The sequence below is a fragment of the Aulostomus chinensis genome, chromosome 13 (genome assembly GCF_037954235.1).
Source record: "Aulostomus chinensis isolate RoL2024-O1b breed Wild chromosome 13, RoL_Achi_v1.0, whole genome shotgun sequence".
Lineage (NCBI taxonomy): Eukaryota > Metazoa > Chordata > Actinopteri > Syngnathiformes > Aulostomidae > Aulostomus > Aulostomus chinensis.
Genome location: NC_141332.1, coordinates 22,260,001 through 22,281,764, shown reverse-complemented (window position 1 = coordinate 22,281,764; position 21,764 = coordinate 22,260,001). Strand labels below are relative to the sequence as shown.

The following is a 21,764-nucleotide window of genomic DNA, read 5'->3' as shown; positions in this document are numbered from 1 at the left end:
TCCTGTTTATTTGTCACATACTTTGATACACTTCTGAAGAAAATACAGCAGTTGCTGGTAAAAAAAAAAAAAAGAAAGAGGGATGCACAATAATACACGTACGTCACTGCTGTTATCAGAGTAAATTGGTCAATTTTTAATGAATATGTTTGTATCTGGTTGATGGTCAATGTGAATTGGCCTACTTTTGCTCAAGTCTGGGTAATAGTGCAGTCAATATATAAGATTAATATGCTTTTCCAAATGTTTTGGAAATAAAGAATAACGGCATCTTATTATTCACAATGTTTACCTGTGTTTTTCAGTTCATACAAAATGTAAATATAAAATATTGTTTCAGGATAGATATTGTCAACATACCAAAAAAAACTAACTTTGTTGTATCAGTAAAAACCTGACATCATGCATTCGTAGTGTCTAACCATGTTACAGGTGGACAAAACCTGTTTAGACTGCTTGAGTTTACAAGGGCAACTGATAGTACACAGGCACAAAACTACACATCGGCACTCCTGTAATCATTTCATGTCCTGAGGGTCGCACAGTGTGAATAACACGATCCTCTCTTCCCTTTCACCCACAGTCTATCAACAGAGGGAGAGGACCTTCGGGACCAGGAGTCCGTCAGCAGAGTCCTGGCAGAGCTGTTGGACAACCAGGAGGGCCTGTTTGACTCGGAGGATGATGACGTCTCCACCACCAATGACTACAGCTCCATCAATGATCAGGTAGAGCACATCCCATTCACCTCTGACTTATTCATCCCACCTCTCTGTTTCTTATGCTGTCTTTCCGGATCAGTTTCCTTTGTTTGGTGTTCCACAAGTCAGAAATAGAAATTGATGGGAAAAGTGGGAGGAGATGTGCAAGGAGAGACTTGTTATGATTCCATTGTATGGATGAAATCTGCGGGGGAAAGCACACGTCTGCTGTGAAAGTTCTCCTTCCTGAAACAATGGAAGCAGTATTCCAAGCACTATTTTTTTTCTCTTTAATCTCTTGCCAGCTCTTTTTCACATCATCCACTGTGCTATTTATTACTATGCTGCTGATGTTGGTTTGTTACAGTTCCACAAAAGTATGAATTAGTGGAGAAATATTGTTCCGTGTAAGCTCTGTTTAATGTCATTTTATCAGCATGTACTTCTATTTCATAATTACTCAATTTTTAATTTCCTTCATCTCAATTGGCAGTTTTCATGAGTCTAAGGACTTGCACCCGTGATTGAATCATTCGGTTGAGTTGCGGATGCCGCAAATTACAAGTAAGGGTGGTGACATGTTCTGAATACATGATCAGCTGCAGGGTTACTACATCAAAGTACAATGAAAAGGCAAAGCGTGTGCTTTTTGCAGACTTGCCAAGTCACTGTATACGTTGAGCACCGCAGTGTGTCAGGCAGTACTTGTAAAGTATTTTACTATAAGTATATATCTTCAAGTAGCTGTAAACTCTGACTCCAATTAGTGCTGTACACAGCCTTGCCTAACAGACGGTTGTCCTGTCAACTCAGGCGAAGAATGCCAAACCCCACTCGTTCACACACACACACCCATACTCAAAGCTCTGCATAGACTCTTGTTTATTGTTCAGTATGAGGAAAATCTAAACCTGTCATCATCTGTAATTATGAAGCTAGATTAATAAGTTTATGCCAAACATGGTTTTCTTCGCAATTTGACTCTGTCCTTCTTTAAGCAGACTAAACAAACTGGTACTTCCCTCGTTGCAACAAAGTCTTAAGGCCAAGAGTCCAATTAATGGCACTAAAAACATGTACCCCTGTTTTTTTAACATTTAAATTTCTTTATCTTGCCTGTTTTTTCTATCTTTTGTTTTTATTCCTGGCGAATTAGATGAAAGGTAGCATGACCATGGGAAAAGTCTGTGTGGACAAAATCACCAGTCTATGTTTCTTATGTAAGAGAGAGTGCGAATTTGTGTTCATGAGGTTTAGACGTGCAAGGAGAGAAAGCAGCCAAGATGAAGTCGGAAAGATGGTGAGTGTGCAAAGACAGATTAGGAGGACAGAAAGGGAGGGAGGGATATGGTGAGGGAGGGGAGGCATAAGAAAAGAAGCTGCTGCTGCTGATGATGATGTAACCATGGAACTGGCACCTCCACCCCTACGCTACACGCTACTGACAATAGCCTGAACAAACCCTTCTAATGGGGATTATCTCTCTCACCCACTTATGAATGCAGGCACATACATGCTTCATGCTTCAAGTTAAGCCTTGTAACAGATTTAGGAGTAAATTGTAAATAGGTTTTAGTTAGAAATACAAATGAACTACGGTAAGAAATTAAACCAGAGTTTGTGGATTTATGCAGATTACTAGTCTAAACATGTAGCGTCTGCTAGCCTATACGTTTAATAGTTTAAAACACATTTAATTTGGGATATTTGTAAGACAGGGTTTAAACTACGTTTAATTAAAGGATTAGATACGGATGAATTGAAATAACAGAAAGCTCCTGGCAAACCTTATTACCTCTACCGAAAGGATCAATTTTGATTTCACTGATGAAATGACAGGTAATGTTACAAGGAAGTGACTAACTTTTGGCCACGGTCTGGATCAAATGTAGGTTGTTCAGCATTTTACTCCTCCCTGATGGAGGTATGGTCTCTAAATTGCTCTCACTGAGTGCAATGTAGTTTGAATAAGCTACCTTTTTTCCATACTGAAAGCATCTGTTCTCATATATTATATTATGTTGAAGCTTCGATTCTTAATATGACTTGAATAAAACCCCTGAAATTGATGTGATGCATTCTGGTACAAAGAGAAGATTTGAAGCTGGAAAAATGATTATACAGTATCTGGATTAGTTTCTTCATTAAATGTCTTACTGAGAATTTAATCTCTGCTCAGTCATGACTGAGATAGACTGCATTGTTTTTAGCGTAGCTTGGCACAAAGACTGCACTGATAGTTTTGACTCATCAGCACACACTTTTGTAGTACGCACACCAGAAGAACACAGAGCATTGTTTCATTTTATTGAACAAAAACACATCCTGCATTTTGGAACAGCAACATGTTGCAGCTCAGACTGGAAACAGAGGGAAAAACATGTGAACATGAAACGTGTGCAGTGTTCTATTCTCATAATCCTCTTTTTTTCTCTTTCTTTTTCTTGCTGGTAGACAAATCACTTGATTTGGCCACTAAATTGCTGGCTTGTTTTCCCTTTTCAGACATTCATGTTATGATGAATATTTTACATGAGTCTCTTGTCTGAATGTTATGACACACAACAGTAAACTCGACAGAGTTTTCCTTGAAACTTGAATCATGTGCTTAGTAATCAGGAACAAGAGACCCCGCTTCTTCCTCCTTTCATGCTTGTGCAAATGCAAAAACATCATCCTCTACTTCTCAAAATATGTTATGGTGAGTAAAGCTGGACTTGAATATTTGAACATACAGATATTACAGATATTACATACAAATGAGGTTGTTTGTTTTTTCAGTTTTGGGATTTGGGTATTCATTTTGTGTTTTGTTTTTGTAGCTATCAATAAAGGCAAACCAAATAGACGTGTAGATCAATGTGCAGGATGAGCAATATTCTACTTTTTGTGAATAGTAGAAAATCAATTGCCAAGAGCCCAGAAAAATGAAAAATCCCCTATAATTACAAAATCGTTTGGGGAACTTGCTGGGATGATTTACAAATTGTCCCTTCCTCACTAGATACCAAATACTGGCTGTTGCTGTACATTTGCCCGTCATTGAGCAACATTTGCAAAACCAATAACAGTCTGAGTAATGTCAGCTTCACCAACGCAGTGACTCTGTCTGGTTTCTGTCTTTGACATGAATGGAAGCTTTATTTTCCAGGTCTGTTAATTTAACCTTAGCAGATAGATGTACAGTATCAGGATGTGTCCTGTTTCTTTGCCTGTGCCAACCTTTGCAGTTCAAGTACCTCTGGAGCTGAGCCATGTTGGAGATGCTTGAGTGGATGTATAACTGTACCCTGAACTATGAACAGTAATTACAGAGGGGTAATTGGAGTAATGTTACAAATGCCTGGGGAAGTCACAGCGTTCATCAGCAGTGAACATTATGTAGGTTGACCATATATACTTATCACTGTGTCACTGGGTCATGTAAGTTGCTGAATAACCTATTTAAGTTGGAACATGGGGTTGTTTAAGAGGAGTGGGTGGCCTAGTTGTACAGCGAGCCTTTGCACAGGATGCAGTTTATAAACACACGCATTTTCACCAATCTTTCTCTTCCTGTTTTGAGATGCGTAGCCATATTGCACATCGCGAATGGGTGAACAAAATTTCAATGTCTTTACATCAGTGGCTATGGCTTTTTGGAGTGAAGGATGAGGGCTGCGTGGTGACAGCCCACATCGTGCTAGAACGTTAGGCTAGAGGTCTTATCTCCGGTGGTGCTGCAGGAGGCAAACAGTACAGTTCCAGCAGACAGACACGAGCAAGGGCCGAGAGGAGGAGAAGTAGAACACGGTGCTCCTTCATACCAACAGATTTCTCATTGGTTAAATTCAAATCATTTCCCTTTTTATTTCAGTCTTTCTCTCCAGACAAAAAGGCATTAGTTGTCATCCAGTTTTATCCAAGAAATGTCTGTTTTGGACTATGTTTATTTTAGTAGCTATCTTGGTGTTAGTTTTTATCTTTTGTTAAAAATGTACATCAGCTCCAGTCACATTTCAGTCATTCACCTCCACATAACTTTAAGTGTAGTTTTCAAAATGGATTAAAGGTACAGCAGAACTTGAAGGAATTCCAAGGTTGACTCTTAAGATTGAATAAGTATCCAAAGCAGATTGTCTGACTTGACAAAACCAAAGATTTTCAGGACATAAGGTCTCAGCCTTGGCTTAACGATGTGGTTCAATACTGTAGTTCTTGGTGCCAGGTGATTATGAAAAGCTGACCTAATGTCCTGAAAGTAAAAAGCTCAAGAGCTCAATACAGTAATAATAATAATAATAATCCATCCATCGTCGTCTTCCGCTTATTCCTTACTAGTAAGGGTCGCCGGGGGGGGGCTGGAGCCTATCCCAGCATCAACGGGCGAGAGGCGGGGTTCACCCTGGACAGGTCGCCAGTCCATCGCAGGGCCAACATCCAGAGACAGACAACCATACACACTCACATTCATACCTACGGTCAATGTAGAGAATCCAATCAGCCTCGTCCCCCAATTGCATGTCTTTGGATGGTGGGAAGAAGCTGGAGTACCTGGAGAGAACCCACGCAGTCACGGGGAGGACATGCAGACTCCACACAGAAAGATCCCGCGCCCAAGCCGGGACTCGAACCCGGAACCTTTTTGCTGTGAGGCCACAGTGCTAACCACTGCACCACCGTGCAGCCTAATAATAATAATAATGATAATAATAAAAATAATAATAATAATAACAACAACAATACTAATAATAACAACAACAATACTAATAATAAAATAAATAATTCAGAGCTTAAATAATCACCTTTTTGCAAATCAGTTGGCACACTGCTCCTTCATCAAGCATGCAACTATCATTTTATATTTTCAGAGTCAAACGTGGTTAAATCTCTAAAACTCTAAACAGGATTTCTTAACAAGAACACTGCATAGATTGTGCTGATGGTCTCTAAAGAAATTCCGGAATGAAAGGTCCATTGAATGGAGCTCTGAAAAACCTTTTCTTTGGCTCATAGTTAGAGAGTCGTAGTGTCAGTCCCAGGCAGTTGTCATTGTTCTGGGTTTGCTCTTGGCTCACAGTCCCGTCAACAGTCCAGCTAATGATGTCAGCAGCACTTGTTGTTTCTTTCACTTTCCATCCCAAACTCTGGGCCAGACCTCTTAACCAAGGCGGAGGTTAAGACCTTTTGTTCCAGGGCATTCCCAGCCCTGTGTCTTCTCCCACTCAGACACACATACAAACACACACACACCCTCGATGTGCTGAACTATATCCACAATATACTCTAGGCCCATTTAGGCTTCATTATATAGAATAACACACTTTTTAAAAATGTTGAAACTCATTGAGTGCTACATTGATCCAATTTCTGATAGACTTTAATAGGGGCTGATATTAGCACCCCCCCCCCCCCCCACACCCCACCCCAGCTCTATGAATAACCATGCCAGGTCATTCTGACAAGGGATTTAACCACTCTTATCCCCTAATATTGTTACATCACCTCAAGCACCTTCTCACAACTAGCTCAGCACGGCCCTGTTAATATCCATAACACTTCCCACAGCCTCATCTATAGACTCGGGCAGAGTCATGCACTCGAGCTTCATTGTTTCCTAAAGTCACACAAGCTGGCACTGTCAGAAGTGAAATATTTGCCCAGTTTTTTCTGTAACACTGAACAGCAGCCTTGATGGAATGGAATGTGCTCTTGGGAGCTGGTGTATCATTCAACAATATACCCATGATATATATTTATGTAACATTACAGTTTAATAGTCGTGAAGGGATTTATCATGATAATTTTAACTCACTTCCCAATAGTCTGGATAAAACTATCAAAGTATAGTTGCCCTGCAATGTCAGTCTTTTTGTATTTTTAGTACAGCTATGGTTGCAGTCCTCTCTACACTTCTACTTTTAGTCTAATCCACACACACACAGAAAAAAGAAACATGTTTTGTTAAGATTACAAAAGTGTCATTATTGGGAATTTGTTTTGGGCCTCAATATTTGTGTAGTAGAAATCTGACCTTGCTTCATGATATTCTTGTATTATGGAAACAGTTTGAGGCAGGTGTTTGCTTTATATTAAAGGTCATTTCCATCCGTCTCATTGGTCATTTGAATTTACACATAGGTGTAACCAAACAAACTGCTTACATTTCTCTCTTTTTAAGAAATAAACTCATTTATTTAGTCTGGACCTACTTTTTATTCTGTAACTGCTTCTTTTGGTTTAGCACCTGACTTACCTGTACAGAGGTACGCTCCCACTGGTTTCTGTAAAATGACGCTTAGCCGCTAATCCTTACTTGGGTACTAAAGCTTTCATATTTATGATGCCATCAACATCCAGTTTGGTTGACTTATTTGTCCAGTGGATGATTGATAGAATACAAAGTGTGTTCATGATTGCCCTAAGCTTGTAGTTCCAAGTAGAGTAGGACGGGCTTTTGTTTGCCTACAAGTCCCTGAATGGTGTTGCTCTTTCACGGTTTTTCAGGTCTGCTGATCAGTTGCTCTTTGTCATCTTAAAAACTAAAGTGAAACTCCGGAGAGGAAGCGGGCTTTTACAGCTGCGGCTTCTAAACTCTAGAATCAGTTGCCTTTATAGATCAGGCTCGCCCCACCTCTGCCAGTCTATGAGTCTTGCCTTAAAGCGCACCTCTTTTCATTGGCCTTTAACACAGTGTGAGATGTTGTTTTATTGCCAAATTGATGCTATATTTGTTCATCTTGCAGTTAACTTGGGCTCTTAATCTGTAGTGTAGCTTTCTTGTGCGTTTAATGTATTTTATTGTTACGTAACAGCACTTTAATCAACCGTGTTGTTTTTAAAGTGCTTTATAAATAACACTGGGATGGACTGGATCATCAGAGCATACTTTTACTTTAAAATGTACAAGTGCAGAAAGATGAGCGGGTTGGAGTTAGAGGGTGTCATGTAGAGCTGGGTATCACCACTGACCTCCCGATACGATACGATTTTGATACACTCAGTCCCAAGTCGATATGATTTCCGATACGATTCGATACAATATACGATACGATATTTTAGTTACAAGACCAATTTTGCTTTGGTAATGGAGGAGATTCTCAAAGGACTAATGCTGTAAATTCAATTGTAAAAGTAACCCTCTAACCTGCTGCATAATTAGATATTAATATTTACATTGAGAACTGACCATTAAACTATAGTTATACAACATCATGCACTTTTTATTTAAATATATGACCGTCATTCAAAAAAAAAAAGGGCAACTTAGACTTCCACAAACCGTCAGCAGCTCAGCAAGATGACTTGCGGTGTGGCGAGCTTCAATTGCCCGCGTTTGTAAAACCTGGGACGTGAAGGACCAGTTACTGTCAATGTAATGAGACGTGATTGTCAAGTAGGAATCCGTAGCTCTGCTTGTCCAGCTGTCGCAAGCAATGGCAACTCTCTCTGCCGATTTCATTGCAGTTGCGACGTTGTTTTTAACATCTCTGTACATCTTTGAGATTGTGACTTGACTCCGTGTCAGTAGCACGTACAGTAGCGTGGTTCCAGTGTCTGGACGAGGTGTCTGAAGCCTACATTTTCTGCCACACAGGATGGTCTGAGATCCTTGCAGATAAAAACTGCCAGAGCCGAAGTGATGTTCTCTGCACATGGAGGCGTGGATGGAAACTTCATCCCAAATGCTTTCTCCAGCGAGGGTTGTTGCAGTGACTTGTAGTCTCCTGGTTGTTGACTCTTGTTGATGCCAAGTCAAATGGCTCCAGAGATAAGTCGTATTTCCGTTGTACTTAACTTCTACTTTTTGCGCACAGCATTATTTTTGTCAAGTTGGGCGCAGTTTTCTTGCTTCTTAAAGCCGAAGTGCTGCCAGACATCGGCACTTAAATTTGCCGGAGATTAAAGTTGCGCTTCCGCCATCTTGTTGTTCTCTGAGTGGAGGCACATGGCCTGGATCTCGTGAGATCTGATAATCTGACTGCAGTAACGTTGCACTACGCACTAAATCACGCGAGACTAAAGGGGCAAACCAAAACAAAAAAATAAACGGGTAAAATCTAATGCATTTTAACATATCGATACTGGGATTTATGTATCGATAATCTTTCCTGCAAATGTATATCGATAAAATATCGGTATATAGACATTTTTAACCCACTTCTAGTGTCATGGCTCTTCACTATCTCTCTGCTTTTTTCAAAAAAACATTGCAGTATACATCAGATTTCTCATCATAAAATCGTGGTGGAAGTTTTAGAAGCTCATTGTGGATATAGTGAATACGTCATTGATGTAAAATCAGTTTAAAGAGAGTCTAAGACAAGGTTTGCTTTTACTTAAACACACATACACACACACACACACACACACACACACACACACACACACAGCAGAGTCTTATGAGTCATCCTCCCATGTCTGCACATGTGACGATGCAAGAATTCCCCAACAGCCAATGAGAGCATTTGGAGCAGAGATGTTGCCATAGTGACACTACAGTGACAGCAGCAGATGGGGTATCTGTTGAGAAGAGTGAAGGAGAAAATAGAGGAAAGGACAAACAGCATGGCATACAGGAAATGAAACTTGACCAGAGAAGATAAACAAGACATCATTGTATCTCGGCAGCTAGGTGTTTCACCAAAGATCTTGCTATAGCCACATATATTGTGACCAGTCTGCTTTATCGTCTTTGGTTGCCAGGGCTTTTAAAGTTTTGCCTAACACTTACACTTAAACAAAAAAACATCATATTGATAAGATTTGGGAACCTGGCATAAAGTTGAAAGCACATAGCAAATATGTACAGTAAAGTTGTTAGTCCCCAGCTCAAATTCCAGGTTGATGCTGTACTTTAAATGATCAGAGATGGCTAATAAAACGAGCATGTCTCTCTATATCTTCATTTTTATTCCCCTTCCTTTTCTTGTTAACATCTCTCCTTTGATCCCTCTTGCTTTGTCAGATGCATTTTAGGCTTCACGGGGCTGCAGCCGTAGCACTGAGTTTAACCCCATCTTTGAGCAGTTCACAGCGGTGTCTTCTCCTGCGGGCTTCACTGTCTCCTCATTTTGCTGCAACTTCTGAGCGAGGGCAAAGCGGGGGCAGGGTTGAGAGTAGAGTCGAGAGATGCAAAAACATGAATTCTTTATTCAAGAAATTAGTTATGTAACATTATTTTAATGCACCTATAACCATATAAATGGTATTGTCCCCTCCTATGTCACATTTGACAATACACTGTCATATCTTTTTAAGACCATTCAGGCATAGTTAGGCCAGGACAAGGACATGCAAGTGGGGAATGTTTCGAAGAACAACAGTGCAACTCTCTGTGTATCGTAAGGTTGTAATTTCAGCCACTCAGGATGGGTTGTTTTGTAGTTACATTTTCCATCGGCTCCCTTTTCTCTGCAACTTATGATTGCATCCCATTTGATGGGTCCACTGGATTCATCGCTAGGTCAACACTTAAGTGATATATAACTCTACCCTGATTTAAATTCTCTGCCCCCCCCCCCCAACTGATCTGTCCCCGCATCTCTCCTGCGCTTCTCCCACCCTTCTCTGTCTTGCCTACTCTTCCTACCAACCCCCCTTGATCTGTCCTTCAAGGATAATGGTACTGTTACTCATTACATCCATCTATATTTAGATATGTTGTGAAAAAAATAATATCATGTTACTGGCTTATACTACACTAAGTCTCTCGCACGCTCTCTTTTTTTTTATTATTCTTTTGCCGGAAAGGTTATTTTCTCTGCTTCTCTCTTTACTGGGCACTTAAAAATGATGACAGAGAGTCATTTAATATCAGAGATTTGCATTTAATGGGTTAAATAATTAGCCCCCAGTGAGTTATATAATCCCTGCGTATGGGGAAGGTCAGAATTAGCTGCCTTCATCTTTTATTTTTTTCTCCTTGGGCATTAGTCATGTAAAATCTACATCATATCTCAAACCCAGCCCCTTGATTGAACCCCTCTTGGATAAATTACCATGACCTGGTTGACACTTTTTATACACCGTTTTACTTTGTCAATCAGACCCAGTGAGATCCAGCAGTCACTCATGTCCCTTTATTTCTGTCCTCAGATCACGGAGCTGTTGGATGATGAGAAGTGCGAGGCGGAATGTGAAGAGTTGCCTCAGGACGGGGAGGATGGTCTTACCTCCTCCGACTCACCACAACACACACCCATTGATGATATCCCTGCAGCCAGGTGAGACATTTCCACCATAGCAACTATTATTATCATCACCAAAAGCATGGAACACTGTGTAACTGCAGGCTGACATCAGACAAAGGTTCCACATTGGATTGAAATACCGTAACATTACAGGCGGATGGTATTATCTGTCAGTTGCTTAGATAACCGCTGCTTGCAGTGTGATTTACACTGCTTTTGTTTGGTGCACCATGAATAAAAACCCTTGCAACATTTGGAGTTAATTTTCCTGATGATGAGTTTTAATTTTTGGAATATTTATGTATTCAATCATTCACTAGTTAAGCTCACAGCTGTTCATCATGACTACTAAAAATTAGTTAATCCAAAGGATCTAAAAGCTTTTGCCAGGTTTTACATAATGTCACTTTTTAAAATGATCATTTTATATGAACTGAATTGTGGTTTTATTATCACAGTGTCAGACATGTCAGTGAGCAGAAACAAAGATTTTCTTGCATTATTTTTTGTGCAGAAGCAAAAATAAATAAATAAATAAGACACCCACTGTGTACTGCAAGTTTGATCCCACTGCCAGTGCAGCATTAAATGATACACTACACTCTTTTATTAGGCTTTCATTCTGGATTTGTGACTACAAAATCACAATTTGTATTATTTTGTATCCAATGGAGCCATTTTGTCCCCTTTTCATATTGGATAAATGAACACAATTTTTTAAACTCTCCGTCAGAGTTACTGCTGTATTCTGGAGCATTTAGGGACATTGGATTATGAATCTTATCATCACATCCTGGAACGTGAAATTGATCACCAGCAACACAATTTTTTAGATCATTTTCGTACAGTGTGTGATTAGAAAATCCACTCACTACACCATTTATTGCGCACCATGAATGTGTGTTATAAATGTATGAAAGGTTGAAACTGTGGCGTTAATTTTCGATTTCACTGTTTATTTGCTACAGCAATTGTTCACACTGTTGAGACAACGAAAGGGTCTCAACACTTGAAATGAGTCAGCTGCTTTTTTTTTTTATGTCACAAGCAGTTGATCTATGTAATGTGAATGTCAATTTCCAGTAGCTCACAGTGGTTGATGTTTTTTTTTTGTTTTTGTTTTTTTTAAACTGGTAGCAAACAAAAAGGGACTAAGATCTTACAGAGACATGATGACACTCACGCACACCAGATAATGAATCTCCCTCCAGAGGACCAGAGTTCAATCCCCCTGCAGGAACACTGAGATCCCTTAAGGTTCTTCTGATCTGCTGATCTCCTTAAGTTGATTACTGAATCCTACACACAGATGACTGCATCTAGACACCTATACATTTTACATCAGCTCCTCCTTCTGTATATTTGAAATAAAAAGGTTAAACAGAACCAGTGAATGAAATAGAGCTAAACCATGGCAAATTTGGGCCTTTTTCAGTTGTATTGTAGTCAGTGTGTAAATTGACCCATTTGCACCGGTGTGAAAACTTACATTTGTAATACTAAAAAAAAGATGCTTTGGTAGCTTGGAAACTGTGGTTCATCTCTTACACGTAGGCTGCAAAGATTTGGGCTCTTTTTTTTATTCAGGAAAAAGTAATATTGTATTTTGATGAAATCATCAACATTGTGAATCTGGAGACCTCAAAAGGTCCTAGATTTGTTTACTTGTATTTCTCATTTCGTGGGGATATTTGAGTCCCCATAACATAAATTGTGAGGGTGAGGATTATGTGTAAAGTTAAGGTTTGGGTAAAGACGAGGTTAAGTGAAGGCTTATTTCAGGATTAGGGTCTGTGTAATTTCCTTTGAAGAGATGGCAACACCAGCGTGTCCAGGTGTGTCCGTGAGGGAGTGAGTCAGCGTCATGCTCCTAGTCTCGTCCTTCTGGCCTTAAAGATGATTAAAGACAGTAATCCATAATCCACAATACAGACAAACGTACACTCAGTTTCTTTAACTGCACACACTCATGTGCTTGGTTAGTTTGTCAGTTTAATGACAAAATAATTTTTTTTCCCCCCTGATACGTTTTTTCTCTTATCTTTCTCATTTGTCTGTTTATTCCATTTGCTGCTGTTTCCACTGCCCTGTTAATTTGTTTGTTTGGTTTCTCTTCTTTGTCTTACCACACATCTTGTAATCTTCTTTTCCAGGAGTCACACTATTCAGAATCTTCTCTTTATTTCATGCTTAAAACAATCCCAAACTTAAATGTTGTCTTTCGGTTTTTGTGATCCCCGCTATTTTCCCTCTCTTCGTTTCGCAATCCTATTTCCTGTTGCATATTCATATTAGAAGCATGTTGTGTGATTGTCACTCGTGCGAAACAGTGACCACTGAACCGTACGTGGTCACATATGCTAAACAGAGCTTTGATGCAAAGAATCGATGAAGCTGATGATAATGTTACGCCTGTTTCAGGCCTGCTCGTGACGTCAGCAGAGTCACGTGACCCAATAATGAATGTCCTGCTGAAGAAAAATAGCACATGTCAGATGGTGTTAATGTTTGTCCCAGGGTGAAAGGATAATGAAAGTCTTACCTTTTGTGCTTGTTGGTGATAATGATCTATAATTGGCTGCCTAATGGCTAGAATTTACTCAGATGACGTGTCTTTCATCCATGCTACACGTGCAGAGTAATTGTGAAAAGACGTTTCCAAACTTGTTTGAAGAATCTTTAAAATGCAATTATTAAATTAACAATCAGTTTTTAGAAACAGTGGGTGGATTTAGTTCACCATGTTTCACTTTTGTTTGTCTCCCTTCATACCGTCCTCATGATAACATCTCTGTACCCTGCTGTGACACACGCGGAGGTTAAGTAACACACAAAAGTGGGCCTCATTGTTGACTTAACTTGATTGAGACAACATTTTGATATGTGTCGCTAGGGTACGGTTTAGCCTTATCGTCTCAGGCAGAGTTTTCCCTTGGATCAACTGTGTTATCATAACCTTGTGTGTTTCATCACTGGCCATATCTGTGGAATCTTTTAGTAGTTTTAGTAGTTAAGCAGCAACTTATTTAAACGATGCTGGCTAGACTGTTTGATCTTTAAGTCTCTTGTAATTGTTTTAGTTGGTGTTAACTGTCCGATAGCCATGGCTGGCCGGCAGCCATCATTCATGCAGTCCTTGTCTAAGCTTGGTGTCTGTCCTGGGGGATTATTGTGGGGGATTATTGTGGCATTTGTAGGCCTTGGCATCCAAAAACGACATCAGAAAATCATTTCAAGTCCTGTGGCAGTCAGAAATGTGCACCGACTTGTTGCCCCAGTTGAACTTCTGAGCTTCGCTGACACCAGAAGTCTGTTTTTACATGTATTGCTGAAAATGCACATTTTCTGTGTGCTCTTTGAAAGACAACTTGTGAGTATGTGAACAGAATTTGTGCCATTAGAAATCGTTGGAAAGAAGATCCTGATTCAATATTCAGCAAGTTTGACGCGGTAACCTTCAAGTCTTTAGACATACAAGAAGAGTGGCCTTCGCAGTGAAGTCAGACAGACTTTGTGACCAAAATTTGAACTTGTGAGATTCAAAATGTTTCCGTATTAATATATTCTGGAATTGTTAATGAAGGAATGGGAGTGTATGGCATTTTTGGGCTTCAACTTCAAATTTTGATTGACAGTGACTAAAACATGAAGCACTTTGCGTGTGTTTTTACCAGTTATTGTTGGACGCATAACTGGTGAGAGAAATAACCGTCTAATGACTCAACACTAACTGCTGCTGTGTTGTTCTTCTGGCACTTGACAGACAGGGAAGTCTGTCTTCAGAGCCTGTTGCCATGCTCCTTTTTTTAGGACCAGACAACCAATTCACACCGACACACCTTATGTGTTGACAGCCTCTACTCATTTCAGATCTATATATAATCCTGGCATTTGTCTTCCAATCTCTCCTCTCCACCCATTACTCCCTCCTTCGCCCTCTACCCCTGATCATATTATTATAAGAAAAACGGGGGAAAAAAACACAAAAAAAACGTAAGGAGCAGAGGGATGAGTAAGCTATGTGTGAGCAAGAATCCGATGGGAGAATTGGAAATGTTCAATCTTCAGAACGATGTATTGATTTGTTTGTCAGAGTGAAAATGCAATATCAGATCCCAGGAGTGAAGGGGTCAGTCCAGGCAGCATTAAAGGCAAAGGCAAATTTATTTGTATAGCACCGTTCATGCACAGGGCAATTCATAGTGCTTTACAGAGGTAAAGAGAGAATTGACAGTTAGAATCAGTCATGAAGACATGAATTAAAACATTCAAAAAATCATTTAAAATCAATAAAACAGTTTAAGATCAGTTCGAGACATTTAAATTAATTAAAGCCATTGATAAAATAATAGACTTCCCCTCGTCGGCCCTTTATTTGTGCTTTTCATCCCCCATTATTACAACCATCATTCCTGTACTCGCCCTGTGCATTGAATGAAGTTACTGTTGTGGCGGATACTTGGTGTACTTCTAAAGGTCCTCCTTGTGAATTTCATTATGGGGTATTCTTCTTATAATATTGTTTAGCTGTGGAAATGACTTATGTTCAACGTGTGACCCCACAACAGGATGGGAGCTCTGATTTCAGTCACAAAACATGCACATTCATCACTTCTAAGTATCGCTTATCTTTCTTTCTTTTTTTTTTGCCATGACGAGCAGCTAAAGTAGCGAATGCTGCACGCGCGCGCGCACACACACACACACACACACACACACAGGCTCATATTCATAGCACCTTCAGAAATACTGCAAGTGCCCCATTTGCTTCTGTTGAGTAAAAACGTTTGGATTTTTATTTCAATGAGAACCTCCCTGCTTCATTTCATCTTTTGAATCATCTCCTTGTTTGTCAGCTACTCTTCAGTGGCTTTGTCAGCTGACCAATAAGTGGGTTTGAGTGTCAACAAGCCACCTCTCAAGCCAAATGTGGAAAATTTGTTTGTGTATCAGAGAGGCTTTCAGACGCTGGTCTATGGTCCAACAAGGTGTCGAGGGCTTACTGATCCCATGGTGCGTCTACGTGTTGTTGTAGTGGTAGCGTGTGCCAGAGCAGTGCGCTGTGCCATGCTTCATATGTCCATGATATCCTGTATGTGCGGGATGTGATGTGAGTGCCTGATCTATACATAGATACAAATAGGTCAGTACATGAGTATCCGCTGTGTACTTACTGAAGGTGTTGTGACCTAGTTAACGGATGACAGCCAGCTATTCCTACAGGACCAGCAGCTATGAGGAAGGCTTAAAAATCGGAGACCAGAGACAGTATGGGATGTTAACAAACAGCTATTGAATAATATAAATGAGGATCTAATCAATAATTCACTGCTCTTTATGCTTTAGAACTGTCATCATCTTAATTTCACTCAGGTAAAATTAAAAGACAGAATTAAACAGTACAATGAAGTAAGGATCTGACCGTTTAGATTTATTTTAGTTCATATTGATCCTTTGAAAGGATCTTGATTTGATTTATGCTCGTATTATTGTTTGGACCTTTGTAAAACTCAAAGAATATTTTTTTTCTCTTTCTCTCTACAATAGTTACCAAAAATAATCAACAGAATTAGACTTCATCGGATTTTATGGCTAAAAAAAAAGGCCTCCCTCCACTCTCCCCTGAGTTACTTCATGCCTTTCTTTCCCTGCTATCCTCAACCACTTCACTTCCTGATTATGTCAAGACCTTGGAACAGGACTGGGTACTATGTGTAATATGATATACTAACTGACCTGGATAGCATCACATTCTCGCATGTTTTGTCAGTTCTTACCCACAGTTCTGCTCCAGCTTTCCTATCTGGCTTTCTGAGTAGCGCTCATGTTCCTAAAGTTTCTTCGAAAGAAAAACATTTTTTGATAAAAACAGACTTGGAAACACGAATCAACAAGACACTGTAGCCAAAACTACAAGAGCACCAAGCTAAACGCATACCTCCCAGTCCCAGTGTAATTTCATTAAATAATTATCGTTGACAACGTTTTTGGAACGCCTCTCATATAACCCAGCACAGCTGGTCACCACCACAAATTTAAGCCTCCATAATATTCGGTCTACACTGGGGTTGAACAAATTCAATGAAAATGGAACATGAGCGGGGTAATCGAAGGTTTATGTTATTTCCTGCTGGTGTTCCTCTGGAAATCGCTCCACTTAATACTTGGACCCTAAACCTTTAACATTCAAAGATTCAGGAGCTTCATTGAATCTTGCTCTTTTGCTTTCTGGTCACAAGAAAAGTCCCCAGGTTTTTTTATTTACCAGCTGTGAGTTTCTGTGTTTCTTTGCTGTGACTACCACAGTTTGATATCAAACTCAGATGTAACCAAAACGCAGTGGTACCACAAGATATTCATTTCAGTTAACTGCGTCACTATATATGCTTGTAGGACCAAGAGAAACAAATATACCAGCCTTGGAGAAATGCATGTGTGACTTATACGGTATAACATGGTCGTTATAACCACTCTTAATTGATTATATTGATTATTTATTGGAACAGCTGTTGCTGTGGACAGCCATTCAGGCGAGAGAAAAGTCCCTTTTTAATGCATCAATTTTGAACAGCTTAAGGCGTTTTAGATGGGGTGCCATGACTTCATCGGTTCAGCTCAATCAGGGGAGATTCGTTTTATTTGTATTTATTGAAAATAAATACATATTTATTAATAATTAAATACATTAATATTCTTATTAATCAAGTGAGGTTTTGCGGTTCAAAATATAATCACATTTCCTATGCAGGGATGTTTATCAGTTTACCATCATCGCTTACATGATATGATTAAAATAAGGGTACAAAAAGAAAAAGAATACATATTATTATATTAATATATAAATACTTGATTACTTGGCCCAGTCCCTGCTCATTAGTCTGATTGCATTAAGATGTTGAACAAGACTCAAGACCTCCTGTCTTTTTTTTCTTTTTTCTTTTTTAATCGAAGCATTCTCATATTTTAAGTGTTTGAGCAAAATTTCGTCTCAGATATAAAATGGTCTTCTTCATCGCCTCTTTAAAAAGGTTTTTGTTGTTGTTGTCCGGTCACTGTTAGAACTTCAAACATCATTTTGTGAATTACTTTTGAAGCTTTATGTTAAAAATCCCAGTGTCACAACTCCAGCACAGATTGAATGAGATCAAATTCATGTTTGCCCGAACTTCCTTTCTCCAGTCCTCAGTTAAAGCTTGTGTAATCTCTCCGACGTTGTGATTTGAAAGAGATTGTCCAAATGGAAAGACACGAGTTGATGCACAGAAACTTTTATCAGGAGGACAAAGTGAGCTAACCTACTTTCTCTGCTGGTGATGTTTGAGTGTTTTACAAGCGTGGACACAAATAGAGATAAACCCATTTATTATATCCTGATAGGACCGTCCTTTCTTCCGTGCTGTTTTTCTTTTGCCACTGTACCCATCTTCAATTTCCTAGATTTATTACCGTCTGTGTCACTTCGTACCCAGATCCCCGTTTCTCTCTTCTCGTCTATCATTATCCCTCTGTCAGTCCTTTTGTGGTCAGTGATTTGGTAAACGTATTCATGCGTGTGTTTGTGTGAGAAGCGGAGGAAAGGCTGACATTGTAGAAGCTTGTAGATGATTATATAAAGGATGATGATTCTGTGTGTGTGTGTGTGTGTGTGTGTGTGTGTGTGTGTGTGTGTGTGTGTGTGTGTGTGTGTGTGTGTGTGTGTGTTACACAGCCCACAGCCCACTGGCCCGGCTGTAATAACTGCTGAGTTTATAGTCACCAAAGAGTGGGCCAAAAAATTAAACCCCTCCCAGTTTCCGGCTGATGATTGGCTCACAAAACTCTTGCCCTCTTTATAATTCGCTCCCATCTTCAGCCCCCGCCATCCCATTGGTCCTCCCAGGGTTGTTGCCTGGTTACATCAGAAACTCTTGTATTTGAGCAGGGCTCTGGATGTTTACTGCAGCACTTCTACAGACAGAGTGCAGAGTGAGACAAGCTCATACAAACACATTGAGGTTCTGAGGACGCCACAGAATGCACCCAGGTGATAGCTTGACTCTGCTTCTAGATCTGCTGGTACTGACACTGACACCGCAAAGTGCTTAACTGGGATAACTTTATCCACCGGATGCCAGGCGGACCCACAAGACACCAATACTGAACCACAGAACTGAGGAGAGAAGAGGAAAAAGAGGTTTGAACTGCTGGATATCGCTCCTGCAGGAGATGTGTCAAGAGGTTAAGAGGCCAAAAGAAGAAAAAGACAGAAATTGTGCTGAATTTGGTTAAACGTCACGCTCGTCTGGCTGCTGGATACTGGAAAAATTCTTTTAAAAAAAATAATAATAATAATAACAACAACACTGGACCTTTATAATCTGTGAGTTTGCGGGGCACAGCCACAGACTTTTAAAGGGAAAAGAGGAACTAACAGAAACAACCGGCCAGACCTCTCCCAGACGGTATCACTTACCAAAAAAAAAACAAAAAAAAAGACAAAAAGAGGGGACAGAACTCAGTGAGACAGGCACAGCTGGAAAAATGAGAATGGCCTGTGACATTCTGCTGCAGAGGTAAACATCAGTTACGTAACTCCTCTTTGACTGGAATATATGAAGGGTGAATGAATGAATGAGCATTGGCTGGGGTTGTGCATAAAAGAAATGACAAATGGAAACGCTTCTAATGCATGAGCACATTTGAATGAACATGTGGAGACAAAACCCTCCCACTTTTTAATTATGAAAGGAAGAACGGAGAGGAAATGAGCCTGGTTTGTTTTTCGTACTCATTTGTTCTCATCTCCAGGGTCGATGAGACAAGAGGAGGAAAGCTGTGTCTTTTCTTTGACAGAAGTAGAAACGGAGCAGAATGAGATGACGTGAGACGGGTTGAGGTTTTATTTCACAGCTCATATTAGGTTATGCAATCTAAGGAAGAAAAAAAAAAAAGCTGGGAGCTAGCAGAGAATGTGTCAGCATTTTTCTGTGCCAGAGGATAAGAGAATGGCTGTTGTCTGATACACGTTTACTTACATTTAGCATTTACTAGTTAAATACATTTTTATATTTCAAAGTGAGTCGTCCACCTGCGATTAAATTTTGGCATCCATTTGCAGTTAAGCATCCGAGAACCTGAGATCTTTGAAAGTAATTGGGAAAGTTTTGTTTTTGGTTTGTTTGTTTCAGTTTGTGCATTTAAAAAAAAAGGGGGGGGGGGGAATTAGTGGAAATATATGATTAGAAAATGATTATCTTGACAGGTTCAAGTCTTTTAACTTGTCGGCAAATTTTCTCTTTTGTAACTATTTGCCTTTTTTTAATGCGTTTTTAATATTTTACCTAAAATTTAAATGGAATAGAAATTAAATTGTCCATAAATTTATATAGAAACCAGACATTATTGAAATATGTATGCCAAATATTCTCTAGTGCCGACCACTCATATATATATATACACACACACACACACACACACACACACACACACACACACACACACACACACACACACGTATGTATTTCTGGTAAAGCAAAATGTCAGATATGATTTTAAAGATTGCTACATTTTTTTAATAGGCAAATAGATTAAGTGAGAAAATATTAAGATAATAGTTTGGTTTGTCCTTTTCAATAAAAGTTGCCAGCAGTTCTCCATCAGGTTTCATGACTTTGCAAGAAGAGGAATAATTGAAGGAGGGATGAGAAGGGAGTCAAATGTGTGTGGCAGATTTGTTCCACAGTACATCATTACATCCAGGCCAAATGGCTGGGGGATAATTAAGGAAAGTGCATGAAGGAGCATCCACTGAAACAAACAAAGAGCCATATCCGTACAGGAAGCCAAACACAAATCTCAAATCTATTAAGCTCCGACCTGCTCTGTGTTTAAATTGTTTGAATCCAAACGTGTGTTGTGAAGCTCTGTGAGAGATGAATACCTATAAATGTTTCGTGTTTAAGAGGCGGCGAGAGGAGCTGTTTATGAGATGTAAGATGATGCCTATGATCCTCTGTGTGTGTTTCTGTGAATTGTAATGAGGGCTCGGGGTTGTTTGTGTGGGAAGGAAATGCCGAGAGAGGCAAAGTGTGTAAAGATTGTTCCTAGCTGAAGTAGAATGTTTCCTAGTGCATGTGGGTGTATGTGTGTGGTTTAAGTGTGTGTGTATTTGTGTGGTTTAAGTGTGTGTGTGTGTGTGTGTGTACTGCAGCAGTAGTCTGTTGTACTCCCCAGCCAGAGGAGGAGCAGAGTCAGCACATCGTTGGCATCACAACTCACCTCAAACTCACCTTATACACACTCTATCTTGATATCAAACCTTAGAATAAGAGATGTGAAAAAGGAAGGATGCCATTAATCTTTTCTCCATCTGCACTGAGAAGTTTCTCTATTTTCCTTTTACGTTTTTTTTTTTTTAGTGTAGCGGCCAAAACCGGTCACAATGACATATTTATGCCTGTTGGTCGTTGGTGTCAGCTGATGCGAGGCCACTGATACCTGCCGCATACGTCCTTGTGTGATCTGACACTTTTGCCCTTTGTATTTGATGCACGGTCACATCATTTAAAAGTGGTGCACAACATTGGATTACTATTGGGCCGATATAAGTATTGACCATCAGACTGATTTTAAACCAAGAAAATAAGTGGATGCATGTCCATCGCTGTGTTCAAAATGTTGCAAAGCCATTTTCCTTCTACGACAGGATGCTACAGATCATTTAGGGGTTATTAATAAGCATTAAACTAGAGGATGATACCGAATCTATGAATACAGAAATACAAATATTAAATAAAAAGATGAATAGAATGGAAAGCTATTATAAATTGCCATTCTTTGCTGTGGAATTTAATATAAATGGTAAATACACTGGTTATTAAATAAATGGATGGCCTGATGCTGCATGGAAATG

General features: G+C 39.6%; 1 protein-coding gene across 3 annotated transcripts in view; it reads left to right on the top strand.

Moving 5' to 3' along the window:
* fam13b (family with sequence similarity 13 member B) overlaps positions 1–21,764 on the top strand; it is a 64,141-nt gene that overhangs the window by 23,296 nt on the left and 19,081 nt on the right. For all 3 annotated transcript variants that reach the window (XM_086222128.1, XM_086222129.1, XM_086222127.1), the window contains exons 6-7: positions 584–728; positions 10,779–10,906. In XM_086222128.1, the coding sequence (XP_086078254.1) occupies positions 584–728; positions 10,779–10,906 (273 nt within the window). The remainder of the gene's footprint in view (positions 1–583; positions 729–10,778; positions 10,907–21,764) is intronic.